The following is a 25216-nucleotide window of genomic DNA, read 5'->3' as shown; positions in this document are numbered from 1 at the left end:
ATCCGCGACTCCGTCCGCGCGGAATAAAAAAAAAACACACAAGATAAAAATGTTCCTATGTCCGTCTCCTAGTTCTAAGCCACCTTCTCATCAATTTTCAGCTAAATCAGTTCGACCGATCTTGAGTTGTAAATAGTGTAACTAACACGACTTTCTTTTATATATATAGATAGATAGATTAGAATATACGAAATAGACTTTATATAACATATTAAAACATATATATTTACTATACTTAATTGTTAACATATCGGTGATTAATCTTCCTAAATTAAATATTTGCTGACGTCACTAATACGTAGCTACATTGCTACGACGTAGAGCGCCCAATATATTTTGAACGTAGTACGCACTACTATCATTTGTAACAAAAGGCTAATTAGATTAGCATAAAACATACATGAGCAGAAATGCTAATAAAATAAAAGTCTGTGCTAGTTGGGACATAATTCGCTCTTGGTATTTCCCACACTTTAAAAAAAAGTTCTTTATTAGTTCTTTTGGTTAGAAAAAATAAATTGAGATTATAAAAGGAAAATACGATAATAAACAAAAACACGCCATCAAATAAATCCCGAAACATTGTTATAAAACAATAACAAAAGTTTCTTGAGAGTCTCGATGTGAAAAGTTTTCTATTGTTCCTGCTATTCAATAAGTCAATATATTTCCGATAAATTCTATGTATAAAGTGTTGGTTTCATATAAATAATACTTATTTTATTGTTCCAACAAATCTTACTAATATCATAAATGCGAATGTTTGGATGGATTGTTTGAAGGTATCTCCGGAACGGCTCAACGGACTTTAATGAAATATTTTTTCGATTATAAAAAGGTGATTAAAAATATGAACATCTGCGAGATATTTTAGATTCTTTTGGGTTTCTGAGACCAAAATCCCCGATTTGAAACATATTGTCATTTCTGTGAAAGATAATAAAAGGGATGAAGATATCTATATATATAAAAGAAAGTCGTGTTAGTTACATTATTTATAACTCAAGAACGGCTGAATCGATTTGACTGAAAGTTGGTGGGCAGGTAGCTTAGAACCAGGAAACAGACATAGGATAATTTTTACCCCGTTTTCTATTTTTTATCCCGCGCGGACGGAGTCGCGGGTAAAAGCTAGTGTTTTATACAGGGATTTTGGTCTCAGAAACCAATGATAATTTACTATATGTTATTTCGAAATAAAACTTAAACATTGTAAACAAAAACGTCACTTATATTCTTCATGCTTATCCACTAAACGTTGTTGGTCGTCAGCTTAGCTATAATTCTTTTTTTACATAACAATAATAGCTTTTTTACATAGTAACAAGACATAGAATTATTTCATGGACATGAGATACCTAATGAAAAGTGTGGTAATACCTCGCGCGAATCAAATTAATTCCTGTAAGGACAGCAGTCCCCCGGGGATTGAAGGTCAGACGACTAGAAGTAATCTTGTTTTGTATTAAAGAAATTTCTATTATGACAACGTATTTACGCATAACAAGTGCTACTTAATCTAACTAATTAAAACCTACTGACCCTATGAAACTTTGGGTAAGAATATGAATTGAAAAATATTCGCAGTTGTCAAAATCCCGCGAAAAAATTATCCTTCTGTTAGCTGGCGTTTGAACAACATGAGTGTTGAGCGTGTGGACTGTATGTTGGAATGAAAGACGGGATTGATGATGATGACTTGTAATATGAAAGTTGGTACAAAATATATGGCAAAGATGATAAGTATGTCGTCGCGCGGAGTGCTGAAGCGCAACTGAAGGGCACGGTGCGGCACGGGGCAGTTGGTGAGGTCTAAAAGTGCCCCCCGCGCGGCTCCTCCGCCGGCGGTGAAGTAGTACGGAACAATGAGCGTTTATAATTTTATTCAGATAAACCCTCTGAGCTGAGTGAGAGGCGAGTGTCGTGATTAGTTTTGTCAAAAAAATTTATAAAAAAAAACATGACAAGACAGCAACGGTATACGACAAGGACCTTATGACTCTTTTTTGACATTGAAAAGGTGGCGCAAGTGAGCTGTCATAATTTACTTGTATTTGGACTTACACCCACCGGGTCAGATAACTTCCCGATATATAGACCGATGATTGAATCGTATAAGTATAAGAAACTTCTTTATTTTTGATGAAATATAATCAGTACGAAATGAAACAGCAAAATATATAAAGACTTTTCTTTTTGAATGGACAAAATATTTAATTATTAAAGGATTTTGTTTACATTTTTATTTACTGTGATAACATATAAATGCAACAAATATAGTTTTATATTTAACGCTTATTTACTAGATCATCTCCTCCACATTTGGAAATTATTAAGGAATTTGAACTATTTATATTTGTATGCGAAAGATAATTTTTTTAAAACATTGCATTATTTTCTACAAATCTGCCTTAGTATTTATCTGTAGGCGTCTGTAGTTCAGGGAGCGTCGGTGGCTCACGGGTTAAGCACTTGACTTGCAATCTGCAGGTCCTGGGTTCGAATCCCGCCATGTACCAATATGTTTTTCGATTTTCGATTTACATATGTACTTTTACCTGACGTTCTTACGGTGAAGGAAAACATCGTGATGCTGCACATATCTGAGAACAAATTCAAAGATATGTGTGAAGTCAACCCGCAATGGGCCAGAGTGGTTGACTATAACCAGTCACCTCTAACTTAGGGTAGGCTCTGAGCACCTCAGTGGGGACGTATAGTGAGGTGATGATGATTTATCTGTTTTTATTTTTCTTTACTATTTATTTATTATAAACATTTTGGCACACTTTACTTGGCAATATATTATTAGAAAAATACTAAGTTATTAATTATTCAATACGATTAACATAACGTTAAAATTTTCTAATACATTTGTAACAAGAATGTCATATAACTCTCTGTAACAATATAAAATAAGTTCATAAGCTTTCTCTTAATCTATTAAAAAAGCAAGTTAACCAGAAAAAAAAAACACATTTTATTAATGTTTTTTTTTTGTAAATAATTCTTATGGCGGGTGTACATCATCAAGGCGCTATAATTGAAAGAGAAGACTAAAAAAAAACTACAGAATAATATATCCTAATATGCTAGTAAAATAAAGCTACGAAATTTAGAATTTTTGTATAATATCCGATAATTTTAAAAATATAATTTGTCTATCATATTGTCTATGGTTTCGTTTATAAATGTTGTGTATCAGTCAAAGCGTGCCATTGCTCGTGTCTATGGTCAGGGAATTTGATACAATCCATCCAGTGCTTCAATCGCCGCCCTTTACTACTGGCACCTAACACGAGACTCCCCAGAAAGTCATTCGGTTTGCCGTAATCTTTGTCCCAAAATGTCAATGTCAAATTTTGGCGCGAAAGTTCCGTAGGTCGCGTCTCGAACAGAAACTCCTCATTCCAAACTGGATTTAAGTTACGCCATTTTATTGAAGTCTTGTGCTTTTTGTGGTACGGATCAGGATCGAGATGTCTGGAAAGAATTTTAAATTGGCTACGAAGAACATAATCCTATAAACTGCGCTGCTTACTTGAAGAATGCAAATAATTTTGCTACATCAAACCAACAGTTTTAAAATGGTAATAACAATGAAGATTATAACTGAAAGAAAAAGTAAATCTAATCTTAGTTAATTTAGTTAAACCAGAGAAGTTTAGTCTGTTCCTGCTTTGACAAGCTGGCTTCCTTTTGCCACAATTATATCAAGATTGGGCTTTGTATGTGTTTTATGTTTATTAATAAATGTTTTTTTATTTATTTCTAGATTACGCAAAGGAAGCTGATAACTTTAACTCTGCCGCTATATATAGTAATAAGATTAGTAAACTTACAATTTGACGAAAGGATCCGAGTATCCATTGCTGTCTTGTGGCGGCAGTTCAGCTGCTCTACAAATGGTGACGACGAGAGCTCGTTTCTTTGTGTTGTAACAAAGTGCTAAGAGCACTCTGGGTCCCGTGGGTTCAGTACCACTTGCTCCGGATAACGCTAGCCGGAGTTGGGTAGGTCCCTTAACACAGTCCCTTAGGGAAACTATAGCGGATCCCATTTCATCGCAACCATACCTAGAAGATATGTCTTCATATTTATTTTCATCAGTGTTGTTGCTAGACTGTTTTTTATCTCCAGATATGGGATATTGTCGGTTATAAATTGTAATCTAAAACTAATGTGAGCACTATACTTCCATGATCAACTTAATAGAAAAGAGATTATGAGGATTTTTACTAAGATTAGGAGCTGTTAGTTATTTTGATTGGATTTAGAAATCAAAGTTCTGGAAACAACCGAACTGATAAAATAATCTAATAATACGAAATGGTTCCTTATAGTCCGATAATGATGAGTGATAAAAATGTGTCATATTCCGTACCTATCATCATCAAATATAACAATTTCCAGTGACTTCGCAGCCAGATCAGATTCAGTGATACCGAAAAAGTGTACGGTTTCATTGAATTCTGGATTCTTTGTCTTGTGCACGGTCTTTGTCCGGAGTCTGTTCGAATATGTGCCTTCTGTAAAAAATATTATCTTAAATACTTAATTTTCGGTAGACTAGATCACTCTGTTTAATTCCATTGTATAAAAATATACGTACCTCTTGGTAAAATTTCCAATCTACAGAATGGATCAGATAATCCTGTCATATCCATTCCGATGAGACCTCTCGCTCTTAAGACTGTCGCAGCAAGTGATGAGGTGGCGTTATCGTAAGCTAGTTTAATCTCTAAAGTGCCAAAACCAGAGTCAGGTATCGTGGGTTTCTCTGGTTGTGTTTTTGGGACCTCTTTTCTTATACTGCGAAGGCTGTAGGCGCTTCCCTTACTACCGGTGCGTTTAAGGCCAGCTATTGAGCGTTGGTTCATGCTTTCAGTTCTATGTAAACTGAGACCACTGACTCCATGAGTTAGGATATCCGTTTCACACCATTCGTGGTGTGTATCCTTTGAGTGTTAAAGGAAAATTAAAACGAAACATTATTAAAGTTAATTTGGGGGTTAAAATTATTTACTCTAGCGTTATTTTTAGTCATTTTAATTAGTAAACCATAAGAAATGTTACATTAGCTGCCAGAAAGATACGTAAACCTAACAAAAGGGGTGACCCGTAGACGTCATGACGCACTTGATGTGTACCAGTCGCGTCATTGCGTCACGCGTGCGTCATCCCAACCAAATTATATAAGAGTTATAGAGCAAATAATCAGAGAGCCGAGAGACAGATTCTCATGTTTTATGAGTAAGAATTTACATCTTTATACATTTTGCGCGCTATTTTATACATAATCGGTCTTGTGTTCATAGATATTACTGAACCCAAATAGAAATCAAGCGTAAGGCGAATGAGCTATACTCAATTATGTTTGATAGCTACTTAATCAGCCCCTTAGTGTAGATTTATCATACCTAATCTACGCTAAGAAACTAGTAAGAAAGTAGTTAGAAACGAAAACAGATCGCAGAATAATTTTTCTATTTATTTCATAGCTTTCTTAAGGTTACTCTACCCCTTAAAGTTACTTTTCTCTAAAAATCATCTCTAAGTACAACTTTAATTATAAATATAATAAATCTATGAAAACTTACTTGAGAGGATATTGATTTTCGACTGTCTGTATTACTTGGTTGTCTTGAAAATGATGGGGCGTGTATACTGAGAGGTGAACCGGGTTCAGAATCTGTCTTGCACTCGTTACTACTAGTTCCTGCCTCCTAGAACAAAAAAAACAACACTACAGAGACATCGAAAGAAAAACTTATTAACATCTCTCCTCAACATTTATATGTTTTCATCGATGTCAAATTTATTTAACAATTGTATGGTAGAGATTCTTTGATCACTTGAAGTATAAGAATGTGTCCTATAAATTGAATAGAATCACGAAATTAGTTTTGGAAGTTGATAACACACTGAAAGTAAACTCAAGATGGTTCATAATGATGTTACCGAACGTTGAAATTACGCCCCTACGCTAAGTTGACGAGGAGTTATTAACTAAATTATAAGTTTCGTGCACTCGATAACTTTCTAACTGTATTGATATTGTTTATTTATTATGAAACGATATCGCTCGATTTGTCGTCCGACTGATCAATTTATATAGAGGTACTAGCTGTCGCCCGCGACTCCGTCCGCGCGGTTCGTAGATTTACCATAGCAGCGCCATCTATTGATTACTTACTCAACCCAGTCGAAAGGTATCGACATCTGTTAGAATCATTTGGAGTTAACAGATAAATGTGACTGTCATATAATAACAGACAAATAATTAGCAATAAATTAAAATTGCGACTATAATTTGAGATTTAAACTATCCTATCTCTCAAGTTGGATCGAACTGCACATGGTGTGCGAATTTTATTATAATCGGTTAAGTGGTTTAGGAGTCCATTGAGGACAAACATTGTGACAAACACGAGATTTATATATATTAAGATATAGAGTTTGAGTAGAAGTTCGACTGGTGGGTCAACTTATTGTGAAACTCGCTCATCGACTAGGGTAGGCTTCGATGAGTTAAAGGCACGACTAGTTAATAGGGGGTCTATTAACTATCCTCTCGACTGTCCGGTAAATTGGCTTAAATTGACAATTATTACAGAAGATGTAACTGATACGATGACGTCACGGTAAAAAGAATTGTTTGAATGTACGTGTTTATCATTAGGTGCGTAGTTGTATGTTAGTGCGAAGCTGCGTCTGGTAGTTTGTAGTATAAAGATGAGTTTTTATTGCCGCAAAACATGTAAAACTGTAATTTATCTCATTATTTATGTAAACAGAAACAACAATAGAGTTTTGACAGTGGAAATCCACCACTACGTACCAACAATAGGAAATTAATGACAATTCGTGTGCAAGGCCTGAAGGAAAGCTGTGGGCGGAAATTGAATTGCGAACACTACTTTGTTACGCTGCTCATATGACGATGCGCTTTTCATAAAGTATTCTTTAAACATATTTCCTGTTCACGTAAGAATATTTACTTATTTGAATTCCTCTTAAGAATTTTCATTTGAAATGTGAAATTCTAAAAAATAATACCGATCTAATTATTTTTTCAACGCTTACGCTAGAAGACTTTAAAGAGGAAAAAATCATTTCTGTTCACAAAAGAGGTTATTAGTTTTTTGTTAGTTATTTATTATTTATTATTCTGGTAAGATAATAATAATTATTATTATAATTAATTCTAAGTACAAATTTAAGTGGTTATCGCTCACTACCTCACTTTATGTGGAGTCGACACGAGTGTTTTCTTCCAGATTAATCTACCATTCGTCATTTCAGTTAGCTGAAAATGTATTTGTTTTATATAAGAGAAGGGGACAAACGAGCGGCGGGAACACCGAGGTGATCAACGATACTCATGGACATCCGCAACACCAGAGGAAGGAACGAAATATTATAAAATTACTAGCTGTCGCCCGCGACTCCGTTAAAAAATGGGGGGGGGGGTTATGAAAAATAGATGTTGGCCGATTCTCAGACCTACTGAATATGCTCACCAAATTTCATGTGAATCGGTCAAGCCGTTTCGTAGGAGTACGGGAACGAAAACTGTGACACGAGAATTTTATATATTAGATTAAATATTGTAATATGTGGTTATTACCTGTCTAACTTGCAAAGACCTCGCCAGTTCGGTATCGTGGTACCGGCCGGTGACTTTCCGTTCTGGCAGGATATACTTGGGCAATGACTTGTAGAACCAGGCGCCTGACTTCTTCCACATTTCTCTGGTCTCCGCGCATAAGTTGCACATGTATTGCTCACGAGAATATATCGGGGATCTGTGCAAAATTAAAAAATTATAGGAAAACTACATATGTATCAAAGATGTTTGTAGTGAACCAATCCGCAGACTAGGCTACATCAGTTGCACGAATTGTCCGGCTCGCCCGGTGAAATACCACGACCACACAGAAGACAGGCGTTAAGTGGAAGTAATACCACGTACAGTCTGTTGCGTGTGGTGCCGGAGGCCTAATTTCAGTCCTCTTTCCCTATCCATCCTTTTCTTATAAGGAAAGGATAGGAAAGGGAGGTTTTGATGGAGGAGGAGATGCATAGGAAGTTTAAATATTCTCTTTTTATTAATATTCAATTGAGGGTAGGCAACGCATCTGCAATTGCGAATGTCTATGGGCAGCGGTCGCTTCGCCATTTCAGCGAATTGCTCGTTTGCCACCTTATAATATAAAAAAAGGCTAGCGTCTAAGGCGTAATTTAGTCATATATTAGGATGGGCTCAAGCCCATCGGTGGGAACGTGTAATAGCTGACAATGATAAAGAAAAAACTAACTATTATACCTTAATTTTGACTTTTGAATTAACTTTACATGATTTTAAAAATCATAATGAAAGTAAAAACAGATACTTTCTTAAAACTTAAAGTAAAGAAAAAAATCGTTTCACATTAAAAGAAATATTTAAAAAAAGATGGCGGGGTTCGAACCTCGAAGGTGCTGACCTTCAGATGAGTCAAGCGGCGGCTCACTAACGTTCCTGTACAGGGTCTGTACTCTGTAGTCAATACTGCATTGTTACAAACAGGAATGTAATAAGAATGTTACTCGACATTTCAATATGGAAAGCATTTCCAATATCATGAATAATATTTAACGTGGAATATATTGCAATCTGTAATAGTTGCCTACATAAAAATGTAATATGTCAATCATAAAATCTATTATCTATATATATACTAGCTTTTACCCGCGACTCCGTCCGCGCGGAATAAAAAATAGAAAACGGGGTAAAAATTATTCTATGTCCGTTTCCTGGTACTAAGCTACCTGCCCACCAATTTTCAGAGTCGCGGGTAAAAGCTAGTATATATAGAAAAGAAAGTCGTGTTAGTTACACTATTTATAACTCAAGATCGGTCGAACGGATTTAGCTGAAAATTGATGGGGAGGTAGCTTAGAACTAGGAGACGGACATAGGAACTTTTTTATCTTGTGTGCATTTTTTTTATTCCGCGTGGACGAAGTCGCGGGTAAAAGCTAGTTTTATTATGAATTAAGTTTAGAGCTAGTTGATTTGGTCACTGTCTAATCCTCTGTGGAAGTAAATGTTTATAAAAATGTATTAAATAATGAAAATGTATCCTTAAGACTGATAAAAATATTGCTCTCGAAGATTTCTAGAATTACTCTGACTAGAACTTTAAGAAATATAATATGCAGCGAAAGAAACTCTCAAGCTTGAGATATATTGAAAATTTTCAGCACAGTAAACTATATATCAATGTTTACCTTACTAGTATTATAAATGCGAATGTTTAGATGGATGGATGGATGGATGGATGTTTGTTTGAAGGTATCTCTAGAACGGCTCAACAGATCTTGATGAAATTTCGCACAGATGTAGAACATACTCGTAGTTGGGAAGAACACATAGGGTAAGTACTTATTAGTTTTTTGTTTTAATTCCGCACGGACGGAGTCGCGGGCAAAGGTTAGTGTATTACAAGTTGCAAGCATAATTGCATCCATTAAAACCTATTTTAAAGTATAAATTCTGAAAACCCCTTTATTAACCATGATGTAGCTATTAAGTTTGCAACATTTATTAGGTTAAATATTACTGTTTTATTTACCTGTGTGGGGGCGTATCTATAACACATTTGGGACAGGCGGAGTTACGACAGATGGAACAGGTCCTGAGCGGTGCAAGCAGCCGAGATGTCTCGCCGCAGAGGAGGCAAGCGCGGGGAGCTGGGCCCTGAGCTGATCGACGCATCCCTGTGACAGTATCGAATCATAAAAAACGTAAAGGCAGTTCAAGATAAGACAGGTCAACGGAAAACTCTCAACAAATATGATCACATCAAAATGCTTGAAGAATAAATAGCCAAGCCAGAAAAGTTCTGAGGCCAACAGAAGCAGAACAAGCTTCGCAAAAGTTGAACTGTTCTGTTTTAAAATTACTGTTATGTACTTACTCCTACAAGGAATAAATGTTAGGTTATCCATATACCTTCAAGCCTGGCTACCAAGCGGCCTACGCGGCGCGCCTCCAGTTCATCCAACTGCTCGGCGCGGCGCACCACAGCGGCGACTGCCTCGCGCTCCGCTGCAGACAAAGGCTCGCCGCGCGCCGTGCACCATCCCGTGCGAAGCCTGATAACACACATACTTATACTGCAGTACCAGTCAAAGTTTATGACGGCTTTAATTTTGTCCGGGACATTGCGTAAGATTAACATAAAAGCTATTCGCGGATAGTAAAGTTTGCAGCTAGTATAACCGCTATAAAGTATGAAACTTGTTATACTACGCTTAATAAGTGCTGTTAAGAAATGAATACAACTGATATACTTATAAATAAATATTCTTTTAGTTTTTATCAGTTATTTTTAAAGAGGTCTTCTCTACGAGAGTGATATTTGTAAATGCAGCTAAAGAGGACACCTACATATAATGATAAGACAAGAATGTGATTTATTTTTTATTTTTACTCGTAACACACTTGACACCTTAATTAAAATTCAAAGTGATTACTTTGAGCGGGAATTAAAGTCGGAGTTATTAAGTAATGTTTATTTAAATCCTGAAAGGCAGTGTGAAACGTGTTCTACATATGAAAACATGACTTTAACTGGCTTTAAAGGATAACAGATAGATCGCCTCGTGAATTTTAATAGAACTCTCAAATTATAAATAACTAGCTTTTACCCGCGACTCCGTCCGCGCGGAATGAAAAAAAAAAAGAAAACGGGGTAAAAATTATCCTATGTCCTATTCCTGGTTCTAAGCTACCTGCCCACCAATTTTCAGTCAAATCGATTCAGCCGTTCTTGAGTTATAAATGGTGTAACTAACACGACTTTCTTTTATATATATAGATTAGTTAACGCCTCCTTAAAACTGAACAAAGATCTCCTTGTTACCGTCTTAAAACAATGTAACATTTTGTTATGTCTATGCGAGGATTTGCAATTTCGATGAACATGAAAACATCGATAACTGCTATTTTGTTAGCGCTGCATTTTATCTTTATCGGGAGATACGATATGTTACAATCAATACGCTACTTATTCGCATGTCGCTATAAATATGAAAGATATTTTTATAAGTGCTAACCACAGGGACGTGTAGTGATCGATTTATACGAAAGTTTTATTAGTTTCATAATAATCTTTATAAAAATACAGCGTCTCATATTTATTTTCTACAAGCTTTTACCCGCGACTCCATCCGCGCGGAATAAAAAAAATCACACAAGATAAAAAAGTTCCTATGTTCGTCTCCTAGTTCTAAGCTACCTCCCCATCAATTTTCAGCTAAATCAGTTCGACCGATCTTGAGTTATAAATACGACTTTCTTTTATATATATAGATTACCTACACAAAAAAAATGTTTCCTCTGTCGATATACTCGTACAAAATCATGTTATCTTTTTGACAAGTAGTATTAGTACTCGTATTATGCCTATAGTCAAACAAGGATTTCTGTCGCGGTAATAGAGGTGCTGTTATCGCGGTCAGTTTTGTTAGAAAATAATACAGGCATAGAAAATAACATTAAAAAAATGACAAGTCAGCTACCGTACTACAAGGACTATGTGACACTTTTTTGACATTGATAGAGAGGCGCTAGTGAGCCGTCATAGTTTAGTTTGATTTATGCCCACCGGGTCGGATAACTTTGTCGGTTTGATCTGTAGTAATATTACAAATACAAATACAAATATACTTTATTGTGCACTATCATGGAGTTACAAAAAAAGAAAGTACAACAGGATTTTCACAAAAGGCGGTCTTATCGCTAAGCAGCGATCTCTGCCAGACAACCTTTGGGTAGAAATTAAGCTAAGTAAACCAAATCGGTAGGGTGCACACGAACAGTGATAAGAAATAAAAATAAAAACAATAGAAATATTAATGAGAGAAAATAACATAATACAATATTTCAGCAATATATAGCCAAATTAGAGCTGCAGATAGTGATCTTTGACATGTTTTTTAAACGATTCAATACTTTTACTGGATCTAATAGAGAGAGGAAGGTTCCATACTTATATTATAATACAATAAGAATACAGTCTAAAATGTTTTTAGGTTTAACTTACTATACTAAAATGTATACTGAATTTTCATTACACGCGGTAACCGATGCATCATGCTGACGAATTAATATTTTTTTCTAGATCCCCTGACATGGGTTAAGTCAGAGACTTTGCAACGGTTTACAATTTAGTAGCACATCTGTTATTTAGTACCTGTATTTTAAAATATTTTTTTACTGTGTAATGGTGCAAGTGTTGTGTAGTGCAGTGTGCGGCATTCTCTCTGCGTATGGAAACATACGCACAAGGAAGCCGCACTAAGGGCCTGCCTTTTCTACCGCAACACTTGCACCATTACCTTTATTTTTTCCAGGATTGATGGACCAGTGAGGCTTCGGACGAATTAATATTAAAACGGTTATTATTGAATGATCGAATAATGACAATAGTAAATCAAATGTATATTGTTGACTGTAGCCTTAATGAGAATAGGAGAGTTAGGAATCAATTGGCCAAATATTTTCAAATATTTGACCAACTGGTTCACCTTTGTGTGCCAAAGATCAAACTCTAGTCCTCATCTACTTTCCACCATTTTATTAATAGGAACGAATGAAAAGCAGTACTGGATTTGGCGGTGGATGGGACATGTAGGAAGGGGAAATATCACTATTCGGTGAAAGAGACTTATATATGTAATAGCAGTAGTTACTTCATACATAATTATTGATATGTAAGTGGAAAAGGTCACATATAATATTGAAATATATCATTTAATAAACATTAATTGTTGACTACATGTTTAGGTAAAAGCAACAGCTAAGTACTTACGCCTACGTAATAAATACATATATACAATCACACGCCATTAGATTCTATTAGCCATTCAATTAAGCGACTAGCCTTTTAATTAAACACTACGACCGGTTAAGCTTAAACGAAACCTTATCCCTGACCTTCACAAATACTTTGATACATATATGTATGATAATAAGTAATATTATAAATGCGAATGTTGGGATGGATGAATGGATGTTTGTTTGTTTGAAGGTATCTCCGGAACGGTTCAACAGTTCTTGATAAAATTTGGCATAGATGTAGAATATAGTTTGGAAGAACACATAGGCTACTTATAAAGTTTTTTTTAATTCTGCACGAACGTCGTCGCAGGCGAAAGCTACTGTATAATTAAATTTACCGTCGGCTTCCGCCGAAGAAACAAATCCACATTGATATGTATGTTTTTCAAAGAGAAACAATTGAAATAAAAAAAAATAAAGGAATGACAAAATGATTTTAGGTGTCACTGTCACGCAGTACAAATTCATAATAACATTCACGATATCAAAGTGACTGCAGGATGAGAAGCGCTGTGCTCGAAGGACAAAAATTATTAGTCTGGCAAAACTTCTACACACAAACAATTTATATAGCAGTGGTCCTAATGATTGCATATTCATTTAACTACGATATTAGGCATGAAGTTATATAAAAACTATGAGGATTATTATGTTATAATATTAAGTAAAATTAAATATATCTATAGTCAAAGAATTTTATCATCTCATCTGTAGATGGCTTATATGAAGAACGGATTGAGTACACAAAGGCAGTAAATTCTGATGTTTAACTCGTTTATTGCTTCATATCTTTCGCGATCAATCTCATTGTATACCGTCATTTATCGGGATAACGAACAACGTTCGTCATTTTTATGTAACTTTATATTCGCGTATGGGAGTTTTCTCTTCCGAAAAATAATCTCAATGTCACTAAGAGTGGTTTGTTGGGTAGTTTGAAAATTGACTAAAATGACATACACAACTTCAAGATTTTTTTTTCTAAACCATTCGCCTGGTAGCATACATGTACCCATGTGGCAGCGGTGGAAAGTAAAAAAAAATAATTAGCCAGATTTTAAGTTTTAATTGAAAAAATTTCAAATACTAGCTGTCGAAAGCGACTCCGTCCGTGCGTAATTAAAAATTAGTTTATGTTGCGCGATGATTATAATTTTCACTATGAAATTTCATAGACACAATTTTATAAATGGTAATAAAAAGATATAAAACAAAACGTCAAAACGAAAAGATGTCAAAAATAAAATGTTTCATAATAATGTCCTAAAGGCTGGACGAAACTCCGAGACCGCAACAGTAGCCAATGTGTTCTTCCAAACTATATGGTCTAACTATGCCTTTTATCAAGATCCATCCGGCCGTTCTTAAGACACCTCATAACAAATATCCATCCATGATCCAAACAATCGCAGTTATAAAATTAATAAGATGTTAAATAACACTGAGAAATTGAAGTTTTTCGACATGTTATATTCAATTTCAAGATTTTATTTTTTCCACGATCATTATTTCAGCTAACAGTGAAAAGATGCTACAATAACCACTGAAAGAGTAAAAAAAAGTGCATAAATATCCTGACTGAATATTAAAAAGACACAAGTAACAGCAATATCGTAAAATGAATATTGCGAAAAGCTTTTGTACAAAGCTACTCGCCCGGAGCTTTATGCGACGGATTGAAGGCAATTTTAATTACTTTACATGTTGAACACGGACGAATAAAAACAAAACTTTCGAACATTTTCATTATAAGAAAATTTCCATCCTTTTGAAATCTATATATATAAAAGAAAGTCGTGTTAGTTACACTATTTATAACTCAAGAACGGCTGAATCGATTTGACTGAAAATTGGTGGGCAGGTAGCTTAGAATCAGGAAACGGACATAGGATAATTTTTATCCCGTTTTCTATTTTTTAATCCGCGCGGACGGAGTCGCGGGTAAAAGCTAGTATTCTATATAAGGCAGTCAACACGGATGTTCTTTTTCTCAGAAAAACAGAAAAACATTTCTACAAGAAAAGAAGATTTTATTGACATTTATTAAGTGGAACTCGTTGCTGTCAATTACAGGTAGGTATAGTCGAACAAATTTATCTGGGTCGGTACTTATAGAGGCTCAGCTATCGCGGTTATTTCTGTCAGAAATTATGTAAAAATGAATAACCGTGTTTTTCTGAGACCAAAATCTCCGTCTAAAACATATTGCTATCTCTATTTTGTCAAAGATCAAAGGGATGACGGTATGTTTTATATACAAATTTTGGTATTAGAAACCCAAGGTTAGGCGTATAAAAGACGTAAAGGAAAAACATGTCATGACAGTTTTACGAAAATTTTCTTTTGACATTGAACATGACATTGAATGACAACTGAGCTTACATAATTTAGTTTGATTTATGCCCATCGGGTCATATAACTTTGTCGTTCTATAAATGTGACTGACAATGACTTCCCAGACAGTTTATGGAAACAACATTTTATAGCTCTGAAAATTTATTATAACTTGATAGCTTTGAGAAAACAATCACACATACAATGCACACAAAAAAAAAACCGATAAATTTAAAAATAAATAATGTTATTATTGGTATTTTTCAAATTGGATGACAAAACGTTATTGTACATGTTTTAGCTGTGGAAACACGTGTTGAGTGTTAAGCTCATATAAAACTAATTCAATTTCATCAGTCCTTATGTAAAGCTATAAAACAGCCATCTTTGAAGTGATAAAACTTATAAAACCTTCATATTCCATATTCGACGCTATAAATAATCTTTATAACGATTTTTCTCCGATGTTAAAAATTTTATTGGTGATTTTATAGTTATTTGATACTAGCTGTTGCCCGCTATTCCGTTAGCGCGGTATTAAAAAACTTAATAAGTAGCCTATGTGTTCTTCCAGATTCCTTTAAATCCATGCCAAATTCCATTCAGATCTGTTGAGGCATTCTAGAGATACCTCCAAGCATCTATCCATCCATCCATCTATCTAAACATTCGCATTTATAACAAAAATCTACTAATATTTTCCCTAAAAAAAAACTTTATATTTGGTTTTTCAAACCTGAAACATTAACATTTCTCCCATTTGCTTTTAAAACCTGAGGTACCATTGTTGTTTATAATAAAATTAATTTATCTTTTTTTGTTAATTTCGGCCTTGCGACGGTATCGTCGCATTTCGCAATCAACAGATTTGTCTATACAATGTTTGTATTGGCCAATTCAATCGACAATATATATTTTTTCGGACATTGGCCCACCTACTGATAACATGAATAAACCATCAACTAACTTTTGTTTTTATTAGAACACGCTGAGCAATTCTTTTACAACGAAAGTAAATTTATTCATGGTCAAATTACTAAGTACTCATTTGTGTTTTATTTTCTACGTAAAATGTATGTGAATTGAACTTAGTTTTTTTTTATAAACTGACAAGGCCGACCCGGTGAGCATAAGTCAAACTAAATTATGACAGGTCACTAACGCCACCCAGTCAATGTCAAACCAGATCTTTGTTGTACTGTACTTAGCTGGCTTGTTTTTTTTTATATGTCACTAGCTTTTACCCGCGACTTCGTCCGCGCGGAATAAAAAGAAAAAAAAAACTGGGTAAAAATTATCCTATGTCCGTTTCCTGGTTCTAAGCTACCTGCCCACCAATTTTCAGTCAAATCGATTCAGCCGTTCTTGAGTTATAAATAGTGTAACTAACACAACTTTCTTTTATATATATAGATTTATGCCTATGAAGGTTTTATATATTTTCTGACAGATCTAACCGTGTAAGCATATCAGGCCAGACATAATTGTTATGCTATAAAAGGGGATGAAATGAAAATATGTAGCACACATATATTTTGAATGTAATGACGTCAGAATTATTATTAGAATTTTGTTCAGTCATCGATTACGCACCGGACTATATACGAAGTATCAGTAAAGTGGGAGGAAGCTTCCGCTTTTTGATTGCGATAGAAAGATAGAGAATATATTGAGTTAGATTGTTTTTATAAAGATCGCCGTAAGAAAGTTTTTATAGGAAAAAAATAATGTATTACTTTATTTATGAGAAATGTAAATAATCTTTAGCATTTACCGTCTAATAAAATTAGTTTTTCGTAGAATTAATTTTATTATTTTCTATTTTAAATGTTGTAAAAGTGAAAATGAATTTTAGGATCATAACATTAATATTTATCATTCGCATAAAGAGATCTTTGTGACGAGTTCTTAGAAAAAAGTAAGCCCAATTACTGAAAAAGAAATATGCTTCCCACATATAATAAATAATGAAAAAAATCTTATCTTACTATCTTATTAATATTATAAACTAGCTTTTACCCGCGACTCCGTCCGCGCGGAATAAAAAAAATGCACACAAGATAAAAAAGATCCTATGTCCGTCTCCTAGTTCTAAGCTACCTCCCCGTCAATTTTCAGCTAAATCAGTTCGACCGATCTTGAGTTATAAATAGTGTAACTAACACGACTTTCTTTTGTATATATAGATGCGAAAGTTTAGATGGATGGATGTATGTATTGATGGATGGATAGATGAATGTGTGGTGTGCGGTGTTGGAAGGTGAGAGATGCGGTGATGTGAGGGTGTGAGGTAGCGAAATGATGCGACCGTTATTCACAACACAATTTATTCTCACTCGTACACACACCAATAAATAAATAGAAGGAGAGTACAACACAGCGAAGAAAAGTAAAAGTAACAGGAGAAAGAGAAATATCACTGTTCGAGAAACAAAGTACACGTTGAGAAATCGTAAGCGGCGTGGTATATCGCGGCACTGTAAAAACTCCACTGAAGTCCGGTGCGTGTGCAAAACCGGTCAGTGACCCCCGCTCAGCTGTGCGTTGCAATTTTGAAATTGCCAATCAGAGGTCAATAAAATTAGTCGTCACGCGCGACGTCGACCACTCGTCAAGCACCTGTATTTATGTGTGTGTGTGTGTGTGTGTGTGTGTTATGTAAGAGTGTGTATGTGTGACTGTGGAGTGTTTTTTGGAATATGTAGAAGGTCACCTACATCACCCCCCTCCAGAGACCTGGTTAAGGGCGATAAAAATCGGTAAACTTTACCTTACGTCCCGAACGGGTCGTGTACTCCGCAGTCACAGGTTCGTCATTAGTTGCGGTACTGTTGTTACTGTCGCATAAAATGTACGCTGGCTTAAGACGATCAATCGAGACTGTCACTTCCTTCCCGTTAATCAATATAGTAAAAGATTTGTCACTCCGAGAAACGACCTTATGAGGACCGGTATACGCAGGTTGTAATGACGCCCGCACCGCGTCTTCTCGCAGGAAGACGTGACCGGTATTGGCGAGATCTTTAAAAACGAAAACGCTTTTGTTTCCATGTCGCGAGGCCGGGGTTGGGTTTAACTTTTGCGCAAAAGCGCGCAATCTAGCGATGAAGTCACTGACATCAATTGTACCGCTACTTGAAGGGTCAAAAAATTCCCCGGGTAACCTAAGAGGCTCCCCGTACAGGAGTTCAGCAGTGGACGCGTTCAAGTCTTCTTTAAATGAAGATCGTATTCCCAACAATACCCACGGCAAAGACTCGGTCCATTTTTCTCGCGCATGGCACATTATGGACGCTTTTAACTGCCTATGAAAGCGTTCAACGAGACCGTTAGCTGCTGGGTGGTAAGCAGTCGTACGCTTGTGCTGAAATCCGGCTATTTTCGCGAGGTGTTGGAATAACGCCGACTCAAACTGCCTGCCGCGGTCTGTTACAATATCCGTCGGGCAGCCAAAACGAGATATCCAGCACGAAAGCAACGCTTTAGCCACTGTCTCCGCTGTAATATCCGCGATGGGTACGGCTTCGGGCCACCGAGTGAAGCGATCAACGCAAGTTAAACAATATCGATACCCATCCGATAACGGCAACGGCCCTACGAGATCGATATGTACATGTTTAAATCTTGCGCGGGGCAAATTAAATGTGCCTAGCGGTGCGCTAACGTGTCGCGTAACCTTACAGCGCTGACAATCTAAACAGGTTTTTGCCCATTCACGACAGTCTTTTCTAACACTCGGCCATACGTAGCGTTCTGTGACTAACTTCGCTGTTGTATTAGCGCCTGGATGGCTCAACGAATGTAAACAATTGAATACTTGTCTACGGAAAAATTTAGTAACAAATGGCCTAGACGTCGGTGTACTTACATCGCAGTACAATGGGGTTCGACACCCGGGCAATGCTAATTTTTCTAGACGTAACGACGAACCTTCAGTAATTAATTTTTGAAGTTCGGGGTCCGTAGCCTGACTGTTAGCTAGGGCTTCTAAGTCTAGAGGTTGATCCAACGCTTCGACACGCGATAAAGTGTCGGCAACAACATTATCCTTACCGGAAATATGGCGAATATCCGTAGTAAATTGAGCGATATAATCTAAATGCCTATACTGCCTAGGCGAACAGTTTTTCTTCCTTTCGTGGAATGCGAAACTGATCGGCTTGTGGTCAGTATAAATAATAAAATGTCTAGCTTCTAACATGTGCCTAAAATATTTAATGGCTTCATAAATAGCTAATAATTCTCTGTCGTAAGGTGAATACTTAACTTGAGATGGACTTAATTTGCGCGAAAAGAATGCAAGCGGTTGCCATGCGTTATCAGTAAATTGTTGCAATACAGCGCCGATAGCTGTGTCCGATGCGTCGGTAACAAGTGCGAGTTTCGCTTGGCAATCCGGGTGCGCTAATAACGCAGCGTCTGAAAGGGATTGTTTACAGCGCTCGAACGCATCGAGTGACTCATCTTTCAATGTTATCGGCTGGTTGTTTTTTACTATGCCAACTAATAACTTGTTTAGTGGCGCTTGTAATTCTGCCGCGCGCGGTAAGAAACGTCTGTAAAAATTAATCATTCCTAGAAAACGCCTAAGTTGACGAATGTTAGTAGGAATGGGAAAATGTTTAATCGCTTCTATCTTAGTGTCTAGTGGTTTGGTGCCACTCGCGGAGATGTGATATCCTAAAAATGACACGTCTCGGGCCCCGAAAACGCACTTAGACACATTAATCACCATACCGTAGTCCTTTAAACGTTGGAAAATAATACGTAAATGGTCTTTGTGTTCTACTTCGTCCTTTGAAAAAATTAAAAAATCGTCTAAGTAACAATAACAAAAATCAAGTCCCCTTGTCATTTCGTCTACAAACCTCTGGAACGTTTGGCTTGCGTTTGAAAGACCAAAATTCATATACGGGAACTCATACAAACCAAAAGGGGTTGTTATTGCAGTTTTGGGAATGTCCTCTGGACTCACAGGTATTTGGTTGTACGCTTTTACTAAATCCAGTGTACTAAACACTTTACACCCTGCTATACTGTGAGCGAAGTCCTGTATATGCCTAATAGGATACCTATCGGGAATTGTCCTGGCATTTAACATCCGATAGTCCCCGCAAGGACGCCAACCGTTGTCCTTTTTGGGTACCAAATGTAACGGCGACGACCAAGGACTTTCAGACGGCCTAGCGATACCGCATTCAATCATGGTCTGGAATTCTTCTTTAGCGATTTTTAATTTGTCAGGAGCGAGGCGACGAGGTGAACATGAAACTGGTGGTCCTGGTGTTGTGCGAATGTGATGTACCGTGTTGTGTGGTATGATACGGTGCGTGCCGGATGGTCGAGTAATATCGGGAAAGTCCGACAAAATTTTGTGGTAACCCGAGTCACCCGATTGGACTTTGACCGATGAAATGTCGTTGCATTTAACTCGCAACGCACAAGCTGTTACAAATGTTGTATTGTCAATAATACGTTTGTTACGACAGTCAACTATTAAATTGTAATGATTTAAAAAATCTACACCTATAATAGGTTTAGTCACATCGGCAACAACAAAACGCCATTTATAAGTTCTACGTAAACAAAAGTCAAGTTGTAAATGAACATAACCATATGTGTTTATACAAGAACCATTAGCGGCACTTAGCTGATACGTAGTCCGGGCACGACGCTCTCGCAGCAGCGATCGCGGGAAGACACAGAGGTCGCTCCCAGTGTCGACCAGGAACTGTGTCTTGGATTTGCGATCGGTGACGAACAGGCGACCAGTTGAAGAAGGGCAATCGTCGGTCGTCATTACCGATTGCCTCTGGAGTTTTCCGACTTGAAGTCACATGGGGGGCAGCACTTTGTCGCCTTGTCAGCGAATTTAAAGTGGTACCAACAGACTGGGTGTCGCCGGTAGCTGGACTGGGATCTCGACGAAGAGCGCTGACGGTCGCGTAGTCGGGACCTGGTTCTTGATCTGCCGCTTCGTTGCCTGAGGGCCAGCTGTTGGACCTCCTTTCGTAAAGCAGCGATCTCCCTGGCCAAGTCGACATTCTCACTCTGTCGGCTGGTTGATGCCACCTGAGGTGTCGAGGGGACCAGGTCATTGATCCTATCTGCTATGTCCGCCATCTCTTCAATTGTGGTAGAAGTCTGTCCGGCCAAAACCGTCTGAATGCCGGTAGGTAACCGGCTGACCCAAACTGTCTTCAAAAAGTCGGTTGAGATTTGCGATCCGCCTAAGCTCTCAAGATGCCGAAGAAACTGTGACGGCTTCCTGTCACCCATCTCCTCATGCATCAACAGCTGTGTCAACTTCTTTTCTTTTGATGCACTTAGTCTTTTAATCAGCTCCGATTTCAATTTTTCAAATTTGTTGGTGGAGGGTGGATTGACAATTAAATCCTTGACCTCTTTGGAGTATAGGTTTCCCAGCTGACCAATGGCATAATTAAATTTGGTCGAGTCGCTTGTGATGCCGGCAATGCTAAACTGACCTTCCACTTGGGCAAACCATATCTCGGGTTCCTCCGGCCAAAACGGTGGTATGCGAATTCCAACCTTACATACATGGTCAGAAGGTTCATTTTGCAAACTTCGTGCCTCCTGAAATGCATCCTCGGTGTTGCTCATCTTGATGCTCCTCGGGGTCACCAATGTGGTGTGCGGTGTTGGAAGGTGAGAGATGCGGTGATGTGAGGGTGTGAGGTAGCGAAATGATGCGACCGTTATTCACAACACAATTTATTCTCACTCGTACACACACCAATAAATAAATAGAAGGAGAGTACAACACAGCGAAGAAAAGTAAAAGTAACAGGAGAAAGAGAAATATCACTGTTCGAGAAACAAAGTACACGTTGAGAAATCGTAAGCGGCGTGGTATATCGCGGCACTGTAAAAACTCCACTGAAGTCCGGTGCGTGTGCAAAACCGGTCAGTGACCCCCGCTCAGCTGTGCGTTGCAATTTTGAAATTGCCAATCAGAGGTCAATAAAATTAGTCGTCACGCGCGACGTCGACCACTCGTCAAGCACCTGTATTTATGTGTGTGTGTGTGTGTGTGTGTGTTATGTAAGAGTGTGTATGTGTGACTGTGGAGTGTTTTTTGGAATATGTAGAAGGTCACCTACAAATGTTTGTTAGAAGATCTCCAGAACGTCTTAATGGATCTTGTTGAAATTTGTCGCAGATGTAGAACATAGTCTGGAAGAACATATACTAATAAAGTTTTTTCTTAATTCCGCGCGGACGGAGTCGCGAGCAAAAGGTAGTCTTAATAAAATAATTTGGTACTAAAAAAAAGCCACTATCGGTTATTCAATGGTTACTAAGAAAGTAAAAATGTTACCAAATATACAGTAAGCGACCAATCCCACAGATAACCTACAGATCATTTGTGAGTAAAACACGAACAAATGAATATCTGATGGACCTTAATGACTGTAGAAGAGTACCTTAGGGTTAATGTAGCTTGAATAATCTATATTAATAAGCCAAAATAAAAAACTCGAACATAGTGTACCAGCAGATTATAGTGTTTCAAACGTGATGATACGAATAAATATACAATAAGTGTTACAAAAATACACGAAGTTTATATTCTTTATTATAAATTGGTATCACATTGAGCTGGAGTTTTAATGAGAAACGTAGCGAAGCGGGAAGCGGACGTGCGCGATGAGATAAGGGAGTACCGAGCAAGGGCACGCCATCTAATATCACCAATACAACCTTGCCGGTTATTTATAGAAAGAACAACTTTATTTACCTTTTTTTTCAGTAAAGAATTCAAAAGATACATTAATTCAGATACAGTACAGTAAGGAAAATCAAGAATTAAAAGGTATTTATTACTAGCTTTTACACGCGACTCCGTCCGCACGGAATAAAAAAAATGCACACAAGATAAAAAAAAGTTCGTATGTCAGTCTCCTAGTTCTAAGCTACCTCCCCATCAATTTTCAGATAAATCAGTTCGACCGATCTTGAGTTATAAATAGTGTAACTAACACGACTTTCTTTTATATATATAGATGGGTATGTGTATATGGTAAAATATATTATACACTGGCTGTCGCCCGAGATTCCGTCCGCGCGGAATTAAAAAAAATATTTTAATAAGTAGCCTATGTGTTCTTTCAGACTTTGTTCTAAATCTGTATATCGCATGTATAATATTAGTAAGATGGGCAAAAGGTCAGGGAGATAATAATGAACATTAAATAGACTTTATTCAAGTGTGACGAATGTCTTTTACTCTTTTAGAATATTTACACTGAAAGTTTCATACAAATAAGAACTGCTCTATATTAATTTTTCAAAAGAGCAGTACTTAATGACTTATTAATCAGCTTTAGTTCTACATAATTGGGCGAGCTAGAGTTAGTCACATAACAGTGGGCCTATCACGACAATTTGCGACAGGCGCCGTCGTATCATCATCGCAAATTATGTCGAAATTAATATTATGAGATTTATGGTGTCCTTACGTCCGATAGGGTGCCGCGGTTGCGTTCCAATTGGAGATCCAGTGACCCATTGTTACCGCTGTGGATACCCACTGTGCGATTTTAGTCGGTGTAAGCCCGATATAAATTATCTTTACCCCTATAACGATATATATGCATAAGGCATTTCCCCCCCTTTAAAAATGATGCTGCACAGATTTAGATCACAAATATACGTGTTACGTCCAATTGAAAACCGTCATAGATTTAAAATTATATCATATGCGCATTTTCCCGAAATGAGACGATTCCATTCTAGTACTTTTTTCTTTTGCAATAAATAACAAATTAAATACAATTTAACTTTATGTTGATTGCAAAAAAAAAAAAAACTTGAAATAAAAAGTAGAAATTCAATTCATACTAAGATTAATAACTGCTTAATTTTGTACTAATAATTTCGTAAAACACAAAAACAAAATTACAATAATTGAAAACTCAAACATATCAAAACAAAACAAAAACAAGAGTATTTGCAAAACTTTTATAAATTTCTAATAACAATTTTTATACTCACTTTGCTCGCAAGGATAGCTGTCTGTCATTAGGGCACACATATTTATTAACTTTACTTTGGTAGTTCATTGCACACATTAAATTTATTTATTTTTCCACTTCATACGGGACAGGAATTAAATTACCGCGCGTTCCCGCCTGTTGATTCCGTCCAACTGTTGCTTCGAGCGTGGCCACTTCAAATGATCGATATTAAAACAACGCTCTTCAAAATAGATGTATGTAACCAAACATTTAGTTCTATTTAGTTTTTTCATGCTTAATCAGTGTAATTTAGATTTTTAAACTATTTTTTTATGCATTCCTTTGTTGATAAATGGTCAACAATCTAAAAAATTAATAATTTAATTATATTCTTAAAGGTACGTTGATGTTCATTCAAAATAATAGTAGGGTATCAAAAATACTTTGAATAATATGTAAATTATGTTAACTAACAATTTCTTAAACGATTTTATTTGAATGAATTATGAAAAAGACGATTTTTATTAGTAATATTTTGTAATGGCAATCATGTCTTGTAGCTAGTAACATTAGCCGTTTAAGGTTGGACGTTTTTTCGCATAACGTTACAAATCACTCATTTTTAACTACTTAGTTTAATACATTAAATGTGGTATTTGCGCTTTTTCTTTGTATGACTCAATTAATTTTTATGTTAAAAATTTGTTTGCAAAATTTTTTTGTGCATTACATCCAAACTTATTATTCCAAAATTGGAATGTCTGTACGTTATAGTGGAATAAAGCACATTTTTTACACATGAAGTTTTTTCTTTGCTGAAAACGAAAAACCTTAAAATTTATGTCTTTATGTCCACTCGGCCGCGTAATCTTCGGAACGACTGGATAGATTACGGGACTTTGACGGGTTGAGGAATTTGCCAGCGACCGCTGGAACAATATAAATCTGTGACATAGAACTGAACAAAAAAACATAGAACGCATGAGTTTTATCAAAAGTTATTCACACC

At 36.5% G+C, this 25216-nt stretch overlaps 1 protein-coding gene across 1 annotated transcript; it reads right to left on the bottom strand.

The window, feature by feature from the left end:
* Positions 1–3121: 3121 nt before the first annotated feature.
* On the bottom strand, positions 3122–24409 carry LOC106714514 (rabphilin-3A). The gene is made up of 9 exons (XM_014507571.2): positions 24245–24409; positions 10001–10143; positions 9621–9765; positions 7631–7808; positions 5601–5726; positions 4613–4958; positions 4385–4529; positions 3843–4076; positions 3122–3483 (listed from the first exon to the last, which is right to left on the bottom strand). The coding sequence occupies exons 1-9, from the start codon at positions 24319–24321 to the stop codon at positions 3186–3188; spliced, it is 1692 nt and encodes a 563-aa protein (XP_014363057.2). The 5' UTR covers positions 24322–24409; the 3' UTR covers positions 3122–3185.
* Positions 24410–25216: the final 807 nt, after the last annotated feature.

This window comes from Papilio machaon, chromosome 21 (assembly GCF_912999745.1).
Source record: "Papilio machaon chromosome 21, ilPapMach1.1, whole genome shotgun sequence".
Classification (NCBI taxonomy): domain Eukaryota; kingdom Metazoa; phylum Arthropoda; class Insecta; order Lepidoptera; family Papilionidae; genus Papilio; species Papilio machaon.
Note: the sequence above shows the minus strand (reverse complement) of the source record. Positions and strands in the feature narration are given on the sequence as shown.

What these genes read in the sequence shown, in the direction of transcription:
- LOC106714514 (XM_014507571.2), bottom strand. Translation starts at nt 24,321, where the DNA reads ATGTGTGCAATGAACTACCAAAGTAAAGTTAATAAATATGTGTGCCCT. An exon ending in CTTGGTAGCCAGGCTTGAAG is followed by an intron (nt 9,766 to 10,000) that starts GTATATGGATAA and finishes ATACTGTCACAG; the next exon opens with GGATGCGTCGATCAGCTCAG. An exon ending in GAAAATCAATATCCTCTCAA is followed by an intron (nt 4,959 to 5,600) that starts GTAAGTTTTCAT and finishes TAACACTCAAAG; the next exon opens with GATACACACCACGAATGGTG.